Source organism: Phyllostomus discolor, chromosome 3, assembly GCF_004126475.2.
Source record: "Phyllostomus discolor isolate MPI-MPIP mPhyDis1 chromosome 3, mPhyDis1.pri.v3, whole genome shotgun sequence".
Taxonomy (NCBI): Eukaryota; Metazoa; Chordata; class Mammalia; order Chiroptera; family Phyllostomidae; genus Phyllostomus; species Phyllostomus discolor.
In genome coordinates this window covers 212,607,087-212,621,402 of record NC_040905.2, presented here as the reverse complement: position 1 = coordinate 212,621,402, position 14,316 = coordinate 212,607,087, and the positions used below count along the sequence as shown (strand labels likewise).

At 60.6% G+C, this 14,316-nt stretch overlaps 1 protein-coding gene across 2 annotated transcripts in view; it reads left to right on the top strand.

Annotated features, from left to right (window-relative positions):
• The first annotated feature begins 641 nt into the window (after positions 1 to 641).
• CAMSAP1 (calmodulin regulated spectrin associated protein 1) overlaps positions 642 to 14,316 on the top strand; it is a 47,744-nt gene continuing 34,069 nt past the window's right edge. The window contains exon 1 of one of the 2 annotated variants that reach the window (XM_036022418.1): positions 642 to 1,073. In XM_036022418.1, coding sequence (XP_035878311.1) covers positions 959 to 1,073 — 115 coding nt within the window. In that variant the 5' untranslated portion in view covers positions 642 to 958. The remainder of the gene's footprint in view (positions 1,074 to 14,316) is intronic. The other variant, XM_036022419.1, reaches the window with a different exon arrangement.

Below are 14,316 nucleotides of genomic sequence, written 5' to 3'. Positions count from 1 at the left end.
GGGGAGGGATTCTGGAAGCTGCTCTGGGGAGGGGTCCCCGGGCTCTTAGCCCCGCCGTGGGAGGGGCCGTCCCCTAGCTGTCAGCGCGGCTGTCCCGGAGGGGGAAACCCCGGGAACCCCGCGGCGGCTCTGGGGTGGAGGGTCGCCGTCGTGCTGTGCTGTGGCTGGGCCCGCAACATCCCCTAGGGACGTAGGGGCCTCCGCGACAGGCTCGGCTCCGTCGAGCAGAGACTGGGGCCTGTGGTCCTAGTGACAGGGAGGAGGATGCGCCGCCCAGACAAAGGGCTGCTGCGGGACCCCCCGGGCCTGTCCGCCCGCGCCGCCGGCGCCGCGCGACCCCGCGCCCGGCACCCGCTGAAAGGGGCGGAGTCTCGGACAGCGCCCACTGCGCCTGCGGAAAGGGGCGGGGCGGGCGCGTGCCAGAGGCGGGGCCTCGGACAGCGCCCACTGCGCCTGCGGAAGGGGGCGGGGCGAGCGCGGGCCGAGGGCGGGGCGGCGGCCCACGCCCACTGCGCCTGCGCCGGACCTGGGCGGTGCGCGCGCTCCCGCCGGTTGGCCGTCTCTTCAGCGGTCTCCTCCGCCGCAGCCGCCGCCGCCGCCGCCACCGCCGCCGCCCCCGAGTTCGCGCACGCGCCCCTCACCCGGCCCGCGGCCCGGCCCGCACCCCCGCCCGTCGCCTCCCGGGCTCCCGGGCGACCCCGGCTCGGCCCCGCAGCATGCAGCAGCAGCAGCACCCGCGGCGGCGGAGGCGGCGGCGGCTCTGAGGAGAGGCGGGCGGGCCGGCCGGCCGGCCTGCGGGCCCCACGCGGGGCGGTCGCGCCCGTGAGTCCGGCCCGGCCCCACGCGGCCCGCGCGGCGCCTTTGTTGCCGGCGCCGCCGCCGCAGCGCCGGGAGCGTGCGGAGGGCGAAGGCGGGCGGGCGGGCGGGCGGCCGCGCGGCCGGGGACGGCTGACAGAGGATGGAGGCCGCGCCCGACGGCGCCGCGGACGTCGTGCCGCTGGACCGCTACGACCCGGCGCGCGCCAAGATCGCCGCCAACCTGCAGTGGCTCTGCGCCAAGGCGTACGGCCGAGGTGGGCGCGGCGCGGGGCGGCGCGGGCGGGCGGGGGCCGCCTTTGTGCGGGGTCGGCCCGGCGCGTCGCTGCGCGGCGGTGGGGTCGGCGGGTCGGGGCCCCGCGGTTCTCGGGCGCTCGCGCCGCCTCGGCCGTGCGGCTCCCGAGCGAGAAGGGGCTGCTGCTGGGTCGGGTGTCCTCAGAGCCCTGCGCTGGGTCCGCCCGGCCCGGGCGAGCTCTGGCCCGGCTGGGAGCCCCGGGCCCCTCGGCCTCCTCGGTTCCTCCGTGGTCGATGCTGCTGCGTCCGGCCCGGCGAGGCCCGCGGTTGCTCGGCCCCAGGCTTCTCTGGTTCCTCCCAGGCGCTTTGTGTCAGGCACAAGCCGAGTTCTTCTCCGCCACCCCGTCCCTTTTAACGGGAAGCGTTTTCTAAAGCGGCCTTCCCCGGGGGAAGACACCCCTGCCTGCAGCCCGAGTGAGGGGGCGCAGTACCCTCTTCGGCAGCGTGGGGGTGACCAGTTTCGGAGACTTGCGGAGCAGGCGGTTCCCTGCGGCCTCTGGCCGGCCGGGGTGGCCTGTGCCACCGCCGGACTCCCGCGTGGGGACGCGCAGGCCCCCCGGCGGCGCCGCGCTCGTCCTGGGCCTTGGGTCTGGAGTTCTGGTGGCCACCGAGGTTCCCCTGATGCTGCCGCTCTGGGTTTGCAGCTGGTCGTAGCCCCGTGCGCTGCCACGTGCGTGGCTGAGGGAGAAAGGTGGAGTCCGTCCACCTTTACAGAGCGTGAAACTTCATAGAACCAGGCGTGACAAGTGCCGTCTTACACCAGCGAGTAACACTAGCAGCCTGGGGACACGGGCCTCCCGCTGTGACCTTGACCCCAGCTGGGGCCTGCCCGGCCTCTCCTCTCAGCACTGGTGTCGGGTGCCGGCCGCGCTTTACCTTTCTTTATAATTCGTGGTGAGCCTGTGTCTGGTGGGGCGGCGGTTGTGTGCCTTGTAGCGAGTTTCCTGAGGTCTCTGCATCTGCAGGACGCGGTACGGTGGTCCTTCCTTCCTCGCCTCACGCCCACCCCTCCCCGCTGTCCTGCTCCTGCACAGGGTTTCCCGGCAGACCGCCTCGTCCTGCTCTGGTCCTGCTCCGGCTGTTCTGTGCTCCAGGCCCCGTGCGCTCCGGCCCGGCTGCTGGGGCACCCGCGCCAGGTCCCCTCCTGTGTGTGGAGGCTTTGCTCATGGGGACGCTGGGCTCTGGGGATGGTGTGCTGTGGGCAGTCTTGGGCCGGGGGTAGAGGACGTGTTGCCAACCCTGACCTGGAGGCCAGACGTGGCGGTGCGTCTTCGCAGAAGTGGCCCAGGTGGCCCGCGTTCCCTTTCCCGTCCTGCTGCCGCAGGTCGGACACTCACGGCGGCACGTAAATCCATCTTTGAGTTCAGACTGTCCAGCCCTTTAAGTCAGAGGGGCGCCGTCGTGCTTCAGGATGTGACATGTGTGCACACGGTACGAGGCCGCTCCGATCGGCCCCAGCTTCTTCAGGCTGGGGCCGTCCTGCTGGGCTGTGGCGTCCGGAGTGGGGTCGGTCTGCGACCTGGAAGTAAATGTGAGCCTTTCTCGGTGTTGGCGTGAGGCTCGTCTCTTTCCTTTCCAGCCCTGATCGCCCTGTGATACCTGTTGACACAGCTGACAAGTAATTCAAAAGCTGATATTAAAATAGACTTTTCGGCGTTGACGTTATTAAAGGCGAGTATTTATAGAACAGCGTGAGCGGGAGCCGGAGGAGGCTGTGCCGCGTGCGGATGGAAGGCAGGGTTGTGCGGCGCCGGTCATCGCCACCCTCTGCTGCGGGGGGCCGTCGTACACTGACTTTAGGAGATCTGGCCTCCGTTCGTTTGCTTCTCCACTCTGTACCTTGCTTCTGGAAGGGGAGCAGATGTACGTTTTTTTCCTACTTGAGAATCTCTCTTTATTATTTGTTTTTTAAAGATTTTATTTATTTCTTCTTAGTGAGAAGGGAAGGGAAGGAGAGAGAGGAACATTAGTGTGGTTGCCTCTCGTGTGCGCCTACTGGGGACCTGGCCTGAAACCCAGGCACGTGCCCTGACTGGGAATCGAACTGGGGACCCTTTGGTTCTCAGGCTGGCACTCAATCCACTGCGTCATACCAGCCAGAGCATAGAGAATCTCTCTTTAAATTTACAGATTTGGGAGATCCCCACTTGGACGGCCAAGGGTGACTCTCCTCAGCTGGAGTGGTTCCGTCTGTGTTGTTGGCATGGGGGTCACGCCCAGGAGGGAGGTTAGGCGCGCCCCAGAGCGGGGCCTGGTCCTGCAGGAGAAGGGGTGGGGAGGACTTTGGTAGGAGAATGGAGGTTTGTTTACCCCTCAACTCTTTCCACCCGGGGGCCAATCGCTGCTTCTGTTTCTGGATGTGTCCATGTGCCTCCCCAGCTTGGCTTTCAGTGAGTCAGACCCGGCCCCTCCAGTCCGCACACCTTGGCCATAAGTCAGTTTTGGGGGGTGTGGTGGTGAAAGCGGCTTCACTGTTTTACTTGTTAGGCGACTGTCAAGCAGTTCAGGGAGACCAAACGGTCTTTCCAGTTGTGCAGGAATGGGAGGCGTGTGGCCGCTCGGGGCCAGGCGCTCCGAGGCTGCCTTCTCCCCAGGGTTGCCTTTCGGGGCTCTGGGCGTCCCCAGGGCCTCCGTCCCTGCCTCAGTGAAGCTCACTATGGCCGGGCCTGGGGCGCAGAGGGCTCTGCAGAGTCTCCTCCCACCTGCTCCCCCGGGGCCCCAGCTGGGGACTCCGGCAGTCTCCCGCCAGGCAGTCTCCCGCGCTGTGCTCAGGCTCTGCCCCCAGGCTCTGCCCCTTCGTTCTGGGGGAGCCCTTGTTTCACTGACAGCGTTTATTTGTTCAGGAATAATGCATTGGACGTGTTGGAACTTACTCATTGAAAAGCGTGTATAGGAAGGAGTAGAACCTGCTTAGCCAAAGTATTTTGTGATTGTTTTTGGGTGGAAGTTGTAACAAATTGGTAGGAAACCTAAAGGGGTGACTGGAAGCGTTGCGTGCTTTATCGGGTAGAGCGCTGGACTGGGCTCCTGCGTTCCTGGTGTTTGATTTCCTTCCACGACCTTAGGAAACTTAAAAATATCTAGGTCTTGGTCTGGGGTTTTGAGTAATAGCTTTTGTTATCGCTCAAGGACAGTGTTGAAAACAACCTCGGGAAAGTGCTAGAAGGCACTCGGCTGTTTGCAAGCATGTTGCTATGTGCACAGTGGTGGGGAGTTCACCCCGAGGAGTCCTGGAGACCAGCTGAGACTCAGCATAACTCACCTTGGAGCTGGGCTGCCCTGACCGGCCCAGACCTCAGGGGCCACCGAGGTCAGCCTTCTCATGTTGCCTGCAGCACACTGGCGTGGAGAGGCCGCGGGGCTCTGAGCCCACTGCAAGTGAGGGGGGCACCTTCCTGCGCCTGCTGCCTGGTCGCAGCCGTTAACCTCGGACTTGGAAGCCGGTGGGGCGAGGAGCCCCCGGGCGGACGGCTGGGCCCCGGCCCTTGGTCAGGGCGTCTCTGGTTGAGCTGCAGCTCCTTCGCGCGGACCACAAGATGGCTCAGAGTCTGCTTGCTTAGTTGGTGTCAGGAGCAAAATCCCTTCCTTGTAAGCTCCAGGTCACCGCCTTGCTTTGTGGTGACGTGTGGCTTAAAGGACTGGCAGGCTGGAGTGCCTGTGCGGGCCCCAGAGCTAGGGATGAAAGCGGCTGCTGGCCTGGTCCCTGGGCCCACGGGACACAGCCGTCGGGAGTGTCGGGGGCAGGCCGTCGTCCAGAGCATGTTGTCACTTTCCGCACATCGCGATTGCTCAGATTACCGGTTCATGCGTTTAGATTGTGTTTTTTAATAGTCTTTTGTTCTCAGCGAGGGATGTGGGCCCTGCTGAGGACTGCTTGGGGTCCTGAGGTCAGGGGTTACGGCCGTCCTGCTAAGTCTGGCCTGCAGGACGGGCAGTGCTCGCCCACCACCCTGTTGTGCGGCGGCCGGGAGACGCCTCGGACGGGGGTAGGGGACGTGTTGCCGGCCCCGACCCGGAGGCCAGGCGTGGCGGTGCGTCTTCGCAGAGGTGGACCAGGGGGCCTGCGTTCCCTTTCCCGTCCTGCTGCCGCAGGTCGGACACTCACGGTGGAACGTAAATCCATCTTTGAGTTCAGACTGCCCGGTCCGTTAAATTTGAGGGACGCTGTTGTGCTTCAGGATGTGACATTTGAGCAAATATTCTTCCGAAAAGCACTTAATACTCTCCTCTCTCTCTATTATGTTTATCCTGGTAGCTCAGGGGCCTCTCCTGCTGTCGGTACTGTTGTGGCCGTGACCTGTGTACCAGTGTTCTTTTTTCACTTCCTGATCAAACTGTTAAGATGCTCAGACTCCTGTCATTTTTCATCAAATCCGAAGGCAGTAATAGTCATGTAGCTGTCATGTGCGCAGTTGTGCTTTGCTCTGTAGGAAACACAAGAGGAGGGTCAGCGATGCCATCCCCGTGGTTGCTTAAAATTCACACGAACTGTTGACATGTACAAAGGACAGTGAAATGAGGCGAAGCCTAAGAATTGGCAGCCTGACGTCCACCCAGGAGCTCAGGTGGATGAATGGGGACACACCACGGGGAGCCCCCAGGGCAGTGATTGCCGTGGGAGGGTGCATGGGCAGCTCACTGAGGGGCAGGCTTACAGAGACGGTCAGGGTTGTGCGCCCCCAGGAGCAGAGGGGAGGGCGTCGGGCCGGCTTCTGTGCACAAGTGTCTGTGGGCCCTGAGCGATGAGCCTTGCTGTGACAGAGGGTTGTGGACTGAAATAGAAGGTGATTAGTTCGGAAACTAGTCTGGGCCAGATTGTTTACAGTTTTCCAGGCAGGCTGGGGCTTTCTTTCGTGATGTGTGCCTGGGAAAGTCGTCATGTAGCGGGCGGGCGGTGCAGTGAGAGAGAGCCGAGCAAGGTTCTTCTGCCAGCGTGGAGTGTCCGGGGGCCTCTTCTCCACACGGGCTGCGCGCGGCGGGGCTTAGGAACAGCAGGCATGGCCTCCTCAGCCTGGAAGCCGCGAGGCCAGGGTCCCGGTGCCGGCAGGTCTGGTGCCTGGTGAGGGCGGCTTCCCGGTTCCTGGAGGTGGTCTTCTCGTTAAGTCCTCAGCGGGTGGTGGGAGGGGCCGGGGCTCTCTGCAGCCTCATTACAGGGGCACTGATCCCATCCATGGGGGTCTACCCTCACGACCTCCTCACCTCCCAAAGGCCCCACCTCCTCGCCCTTCACCTTGGGGGTCAGGATTTAGCACATGAATTTGGGGGACATGTTCATTGAGTCCATAGTGGAGCTAATGTCATTGGGCTTGAAGTGCCACGGCCTTGCCTAGTTCGTGTGCAGCGGGAAGGGGCAGGGTGGGTTTAGTCAGCAGACGTTAGGACAGCCGAGTCCCTGGGATGGGGGTGACGACGGTGGGGGCGGGAGGGGCAAGCGGGAGGAAGACTCCGTGTGGCCTCGTGGGAATGTGTCTTGTCTTCACTCCACAGCGTGTGTCCGCTTCTGTGGCCGTGTCGGTCCGTGCGGAAACACCAGCTCTGAGTTCCGTGTCTGCGCCTCCCTCTCCTGTGCTCTCGCCCCTCCCCGGTCTTCCTGTTCACGCTAACCGGCCCACTCAGTGTCCCGCAGACACTGTCCTCGCCTCTTCACACTCAGTGTGCCGTGCACTGCGGGGTCCCCAGCAGCTGCTGAGGGCTCCTAATGCCGGGCACGCTGTGCACGCTGACCTGCGCCGGTGCGGGTGCTATGGCGGAACATGGGAGGGAGGGAGAGGAGCTCCCCGAGGGGATCTAGAATGTTCCATGAGGCTTAGGTGGGGGAGAACCTGGTGAGGGAAGGGGACACCCAGGAGCCAGGACAGGGAGGGGCGGTGGGGGTTCGGGACCTTCGTGCTGAGGTTAGGCTGGTGTTGCGTCTAGGTGGGGTGGAGCGCGTAGCCGGCTGGGCAGAGCTGGATGGGAACTGGGGACCGGAGAAGATACCTCAGGCCGGGCCTTGGAGGGCCTTGGACGGCGGGTGGTTAAGTTGGGGGTTTGGTTTTGTGTGAACGGGGAGCAGTTGGAGGACTCTGAGGAGGGAAGCGCTCTGTTACACCTAGGCTTTCAGAGAAGTCTCTGCAGGGCAGGTAATGCCCGGAGCTGGAGACAGAGTGAGGACTTTCATTCTGGACCTTTGACTGAGGTCTGCGCACATCTTAAGGGTATAGTGGGGTGAGTTTAAACAGACGTGCCCCCCTGTGAGCAGGGCCACAGTCAAGGTGGAGTCCTGCCATCACTGCCAAGGGCTCCTTGAGCCCCTCAGTCAGCCCCACCCAGAGCGTCACTGGGTACGCCCGTCACAGGGTACACCCGTCACAGGCTGGTCCTGCTGGAGCTGCGTACGCCTGCGGTCAGATGGCGGGTAGTCTTCGTCTGGCCTCCGTCCTGCACGGGACGTGTGGAGATTCACTCACTCTTTTGCTCAGGAGCGGCGGGAGTCTCCAGTGCTGGGCGCCTGCATTTACTCTCTCACTTGATGACGGGTGCGTGGATGTTCCCAGTTTTCCTCTGGTGCAGATAAAGCCTTCCGTGTGCCTCGGGTGAATACCCGGGCGTGGGCCGGCGGGGTCGGGCGAGTGTGTAGCTGCCCGGTTGCTGGCCGAAGTGGCTGTCATTCTTCGTTTCCTCCAGCAGAGAGTGACAGTCCCGTCGCTCTGCATCCCCGCCCGCGCGGCAGCGTCCGTCTGTGCTCCTGGCCGCGCAGAGTGGACGCCCCGTGGCTCTGGCGCGTGTTTCCTGGGGACTCACCATGCTAGTGCTCTGTAACTGTGCTCCTTGGCCATTTGGATCTTTTTTCTATGAAACGTCTTTTCTTTTCAGGTTTTTGACCAATTTTTATTTATTATTTTTTAATCTTCACCCAAAGATACGTTTATTGATTTTAGAGAGAGAAAGAAACGTTGATGTGAGAGGGAAACACTGACTGGTTGCCTCCCATATGCTCCCTGACTGGGGATTGAACCTACAACCTAGGTATGTGTCCTGGCCCGGAATTGAACCCACAACCTTTTGGTGTGTGGGACAATGCTTCAACCAACTGTGCCACCCTAAAGGGACCCAGTTTTTTTTTTTTTACAAATATATTAAACTGTCCTGGTTGGGTCGCTCAGTTGGTCGGAGTGTCATTCCAATATGCCAGGTTGAGGGTTTGATCCCCAGTCAGGGCACATACAAGGATCAACCAATGAATGAATGAATGCATCAGTAAGTGTAACAACAGTCTGAGGTTTTTTTGTCTCTCTCCTCCTTTCCCTACCTCTCTCTCTAAAACCAATAAATAAAAAATAACAAAATATCAAGCTTCTATTTTGAGATAACTGTATGTTAACATGCAGTTTTAACAGATCAGGTAGGTCCTGGGCGCCCTTTATCTGGTTTCCCCAGCGGTAACTTCTGTAACCGGGATGTTGACATTGTATTAATATAATCTGGATACAGAATATTTTCTTTCCACCAGGACCTCTTGTTTCCCTGTTACACCCACCCTTGCCTCCCTTCCTTCTGCCTGCTTTGGTTTTATTTTGCTCTTCCCCCCCTAGTTTCTTGGGGTAGCAACTAAGATTACTGACTTGAGACCGTTCCCCTTTCTAGCCGAAGCATTCAGCGCTGTAAGTTTCCCACGGAGCACTGCCTTAGCTGCAGTTCGCGTGCGTTGGTACGTTGTGTCTTCATTTTCTCTCCGCTCTGCTTATTTCCCTTTCTTTGATGCTTCCTCTTGACCCGTGAATTACTTAGAAGTGTAATTTCCAATGTTGAGATTTTCCTGTTTTGTCTTTTTGATATTTTTGGTCAGATTCCATTATGGTAAGATAACTAATCTGGGTGAGTGCTGTTCTTTTAATAGCCTGGGGCAGGTCTATTCTGGGGGCGGTTCCCTGGCACTTGAAGAGCTGTGTGTTCTGTGGTCGGGTGGAGGGCTGTGCGCGAGCTCGTCAGGCTCCGCCGGTGGTGCTGTTCTCCTGTCTCCCCTTGTTGCAGTTTTGCCCGCTGCTCCCGGGGGTGTTGCAGTCCCTAACTGTGCGTGCACACGCGCCTGTTCCGTTTCCCTCCCGGCTCTGTCCGGTTTCCTCCGTCCTGAGGTGTTGTCAGTTGGTACCTACACTCTCGGGAGCAGGAAGTTCCTGGTGGGTTGAGGCCTTCACGGTCAGGCAGTGGCCCCCCGGGTCTCCAGTAATTGATTTCTGTTCTGTTTCATCAGATACTAACGTAGCCATCCCTGCCTCGCAGAACAGACAGCAGTGCCTGCCCCTGTAGCCCTCTCTGCCCTTCTACTCTCGGCCGACCTGAGGTGCTGATTTTGAAGTGAGCTTCTTGCGAACGGCAGAGCTGTGGGGTGCGTTTTTGTCCGCTCTGCCCGTCTCCGTCTTTTACTTGGTGGATCTAGGGTTTGTGCATTTAATGTAACTGCTGCTACTTGAGGGTTTCAGTTTGACATTTTGTTATGTGTCTCCTTTGTGTGATATTTTCTCTGTTATTTATTGTTGTTATTGGTTTTAGGGTTCCGTCTTGATTTATTTATGCTGTTTTTGGGTGTGTCTCCTACAGTTTTCTCCGTGGTTGCTCCGGTGTTAAAGTACACATGTCTGACTTGCAGCCGTTGACTAGTATCGTTTTACCGTCTCTAGGGAGGCGTGGAAACTTTTCTCCACTGCGCCTTGCTCTTCCTACTGTCTTAACCCCGCCGTCTTGAGTGTCCCAGGGTATCGCCGTCGCCTGTCGTCAGGCGTGCGCAGAAGGCTTGCCGTCTCTTTCCGCTCTTCTGCCTTCCGCCCTGCTCGTCCAGGAGACTTCTCTTGTCCTGCTCTTCATATCTGGAGAACTTGCTTTAGCCATTCTCCCAAGGTGTGGGGGCAGACGTCCCCAGTTCCTCTTTGCCTGTACTGAAGGAGGGTCTCACCGGATGTGGGCCCTGGGGTTGGCGGTCCTTTCCCTTCAGCACCTGGGAAGGTGAGCCCCTTGCCTCTGGCCTCCGTGGTTCCGAGGGGAGACCCCCCCCGCGACAGCCGTCACGCCACTCGGGCTGCTTCAGAGTATTTTGTCCTCGGTCTTTAGACGTTGGGTTATGATGTGCCTTGATGTGGGTTCATTTGGGTTTGTTCTCATTGGGTTTACTTAGTTTCTTGAACTCTGGGGGGTTCCGCCGCCACAAATGGGGAGTTTCCAGCCACCATCCCCTCCGATGCTGTGTACCCTCACTGTCTCCTTGGGGACTCCAGCGACACTCGCCCACGGGCCCCTGGGGCTAGTTCATTTTACTTTTCCAGGGTGCGTTCTGTCTGTTGTTCACGTGGGGTAGACTCTGTCTGTCTGTCCTTGAGTTCCAGGGGCCAGGAAGTGCAGGTCTGGGTCTCCCTCTGTTGGCGGGGGGCCGTGAGGCTCCCTGCTGTGCTGCTGCTCCAGCCGCGGGGGTCCCACACCGGGGCGCCTCCTTTCCCCCCTCTCAGAGTTCTCCTGTGCTGGCCTTTTCTGCCCAAGACCTGTAGCTGTGCTTGGTGCAGAGGGTCCTAGACAGGCAGGGCCGCGCCCCCCCCCCCCCATGCCCCGCCCAGAGGCCCCTCCGGCGGCGGTAGAGGTTTCCTCTTTGTCTTAGGGTCCCGTCGGTGTCCCCGTGCCGTGCTCCGCTGTGCAGACCCCCCTTTCCATCTGGCCGGCCTCCGTGCACTTGTCAGCGTGGAGAGCTCTGGCCCGCCGTCCGTTGAGACACGCTTCTGCTCCACGCTTTCTTGCTTGCCGGTCTCCAGTCAGGTCTCCAGCCATGCTCGCGAGGCCCTCTCAGCCTCCCCCCCCCCCCCCCACTGTGTCTGCCCCGTGTCCGCCCTGCCTCCCCGCGGTGCGGGCCTGCGGTCCGGTCCAGCACTGCACTTTTCTGGTCTAGGGTTCCTGCCGGCTTCTTTGCTAATTGGCCAGTCTTTTCTTCTTTCCTTTTAAAAAAATAATTTCTGGTTTTGTGCCAAAAATTTTTGAACCTGTCTTTTTTTCCTCCCGCTGTTGTAGGCATACTCGCTGAACATCCGTGGCTGGGACCTCCAGCCAGCGGTCCCGGGGGCCTGTGACTCGTCCCTGGTTTGCGAGGTTTGCTCACAAAGTGTGGGCACAGCGTTCTTCAGGTCGGCTCTGTGGGGTTCGCTGGGCTTCTGGAGCCTGTGAGGTGGTGGCTCTCCCCAGTTGTGGGGAGACACGGCCTTGTTTCCTCGGGTGCCCTCTCCGTGCCAGTCTGGGTGGTGACGCTTGCACGCAGTCTCCCAGCGCGCACGGCCCCTCCCCGGTGGGCTCCGCACTTCGGGCCGCCCCTTCCTGTGACCCAGCTGCAGGTCGTGCTCTCCTCTGTCCTCCTCCGCTTTCGAGCCCAGCACTGAGCTTGCTGCGGGTGCTGTGTTTTAGTTCTGGAACTTTGGTTCCTGTTAAACTGGTTTTATTTCTCTGCCAAGGACTTCTGTCTTCCCACTGAATTCAAGAGTGCTTACCTTGACCTCCTGGAGCGTGGTGACGATGGACGACGCTTCAGGGTCTGCGATGAGCAGCCTGACACCTGGGTCCGCTCAGGGTTGGCCTCTGTCCATTGTCTTTCTCCTGAGAACTGGCCACATTTTCCTGGCTCTTTGTATGTTGAGTAGTTACGGGTTGTGTCCTGGACATTTTGCGTGACACGGTGGCGCAGTTTTCTGGGTCCGGCTAGAATTGTTCGGGTGGCGGAGACTGGGGGTTTGTTCGGCAGATCGGTGCCGTGATCCCGTTGGGTTTGGACCGCGGCCTGTTTTGCCGTCTGTGGGCGGGGCTCCCAGGTCAGTCCGGTTTTGTTTCTGTGGGTCTGTCTCACGTGCGCACAGCTCAGGAGGGGCCCCGGCGTTGTGCCCGTTTGTACATGGAAGGAGGGTCCCCTTTCCTGAATTCCCCCCATGCTTTGTGGCTCGTCCCCCTCCCCACCCTCTGGCTAGAAGGTAGGGCTGCTCTGGGTTTTAGCTGCCCTGCTGCCACCCTGCAGTTCTGCATGCCCGGGGCCCCGTTGGGGCGCTGCGGTGACAGAGACAGGAAAAGGACGGGCGCTCCTTGTGCTCCCCACGCCACCTAGGCCCTGCTCCTGGTGCCTCTGGGCAGTAGATGAGTTTCTCTTGGCATTTTGGCTGCCCGCTGTCACTGCGGTTCTGTGACATGGCTGGCTGGCAGAGAAGAGGGCAGTAAAGCCCAGGCTCCCTCCGCTCTCCAGCCTGCAGGTCCCGGTTCCTGGTCCTTGGGCCAGAAAGATGCGGTCTCTCCCGTTTTGGCCGGGTGTGTGCTGCGGTGCTGAGTCGGGCTGCCCCGGGGTTCAGGTCAGGATAGGAGAGGGACCATTTGGGCACCTTAGTGTGGTGGCTTCTCCCAAGTTCTGCCTCTCCTCCCCAGGTTGCCTGCTCGAGTTTAGGTGTAGAATCCCCAGGTGGCAGCTTTTGGTCTTTCGCAGAGTTTCAGTTGTGCTCAGTGGGGGCGTGGGGGGCTGGGAGGGACTGTCCCCGCCCTGGCGGCACCACGGGTCTGTGAGTCTGTTTCTGCCTCGTGCTGGCTTCTGTTCAGGATGCCTTGTCACGCCGCTCACCTGCTCGCTTCTCATCTGCACTGACCACACACAGCGTTTGGAAGATCGTGGGCATCACCCAAGGCCCAAGGCGTGACTCCCTCCAGGAGGAAGTCACGTCTGCTTCCCGACACCAGCGGTCGGCGGGCGCCCTGCCCCGGTTCGTGGCCTGGGCTGCTCTGAGCCTATCCACAGCGCTTTCGAGGGCTGTTCTGTGTCAGGTTTACGGCTGCTGTCAAGGTGCAGCCTCCGAGGTTCCCAGCCAGAGGCTGCCAGCGTCCCTTGCTCTCTTTGCCAGGCCCTGGAGTCCAGATTTGTTCTTGCAACTTGAGAGGTGCCCGGAGTGCAGCTTACCCCCTTCCTGCCCACTGGGATGGGCAGATGCTACTGGGGGAGACTAGACTGCACCCCAGGGGAGAATGCTGTCGGGACGCTGGGCTCTCTGGGTTGTGGTCTCTTCCCCTGGACTTGGCCCAGTGACCGAGCCTTCACAGGTATGTCACACTCGTGCCGCCCCTGTAGCCAGCGTCTGCGTCGGGAGGGTCGATGCACGCTGTGTGGCGCACCGTCCCCGGAAGAACGGGCGCCCGTCCCTCTGCGGAGCAGGCACCTTCCTCGCCTGGTACAGCGCACACTGGCCGTGCTCCCTGGTGCTTGTGTTGGAAGCCTGGGGTGTCGGTGCGTGGGGATGCGTGTCCATGGAGGAGGACCAGAGTCGGTGCCTCCCTGGAGTCTTTGAGGTGTGAGTGGGGACAGTCCGTCCTCCGCTGGAGAGAGCTGGCCGCGGGGTCTGCGCTCAGCCGTTCCCTGTCCTCGCCTTCCCTCTAGGCCACCTTGCCCCTGGGGGAGTCTGGCCCGAGGCCCTGTCCTTGGGGAGAGCAGGTCCCCGAGTCGCACTTGGGGCCTTGTAACGGAGGTGGGGAGTGCTGAGGGTTGGTCGGTCTGCCGACCCCCCAGGTCGGCTGTCATGGCGCCGTGAGGTCCCCCCCGACTGCAGTGGGCCGGCCCTGCCGTCTGCCTCGGCGGCAAGGGGGCCCGTGAGTGCGCGCTGGGCCCTCTTCCGCTCCGTCTCAGGGTTCCCTCTGTCCTGGGACTGCTCTTTCCTCTGGATTTCTCAGGGTTTTAGATGAGGGTTTTGGTCATTTTTTAAATTTTAATTTCAGTCTTTTAAAAAACATTTCTATTTATTGGAGTGACATTGGTTAATAAAGTCAGAGGTTTCAGGTATACAGTTCTACATCATCTGAATGTTGTATTGTGTGTTCGTCATCCCAAGTCAAGTAGTTTTTTTGTTCATTTAAAAATCTTGCCGTTGCTGCCCTGGCAGGTGTGGCTCGGTCGGTTGGAGTGTCGTTCTGGAAGTGGAAGATTGTGGGCTGGTCCCCGGTCAGGGTGTGTATGGGAGACAGGCTGATCAGTGTGTCTGTCTGTCTGTCTCTCTCAAATCAGAGGGCGTGTCCTCAGGTGAGGATAAAAAAATTTGTCTTTCTGCCTCCGAGCATGGTTGTAAAGACTGCCACCGTCTTTGTGAGCTAACCCTGACTCTCGGGCCCTCCCGAGAGGGGCTGGGGTCTGCCGCCGCCTCTCCCCCAGTGGTTGTAGGCTTCCTCTGTGGCGTGGCG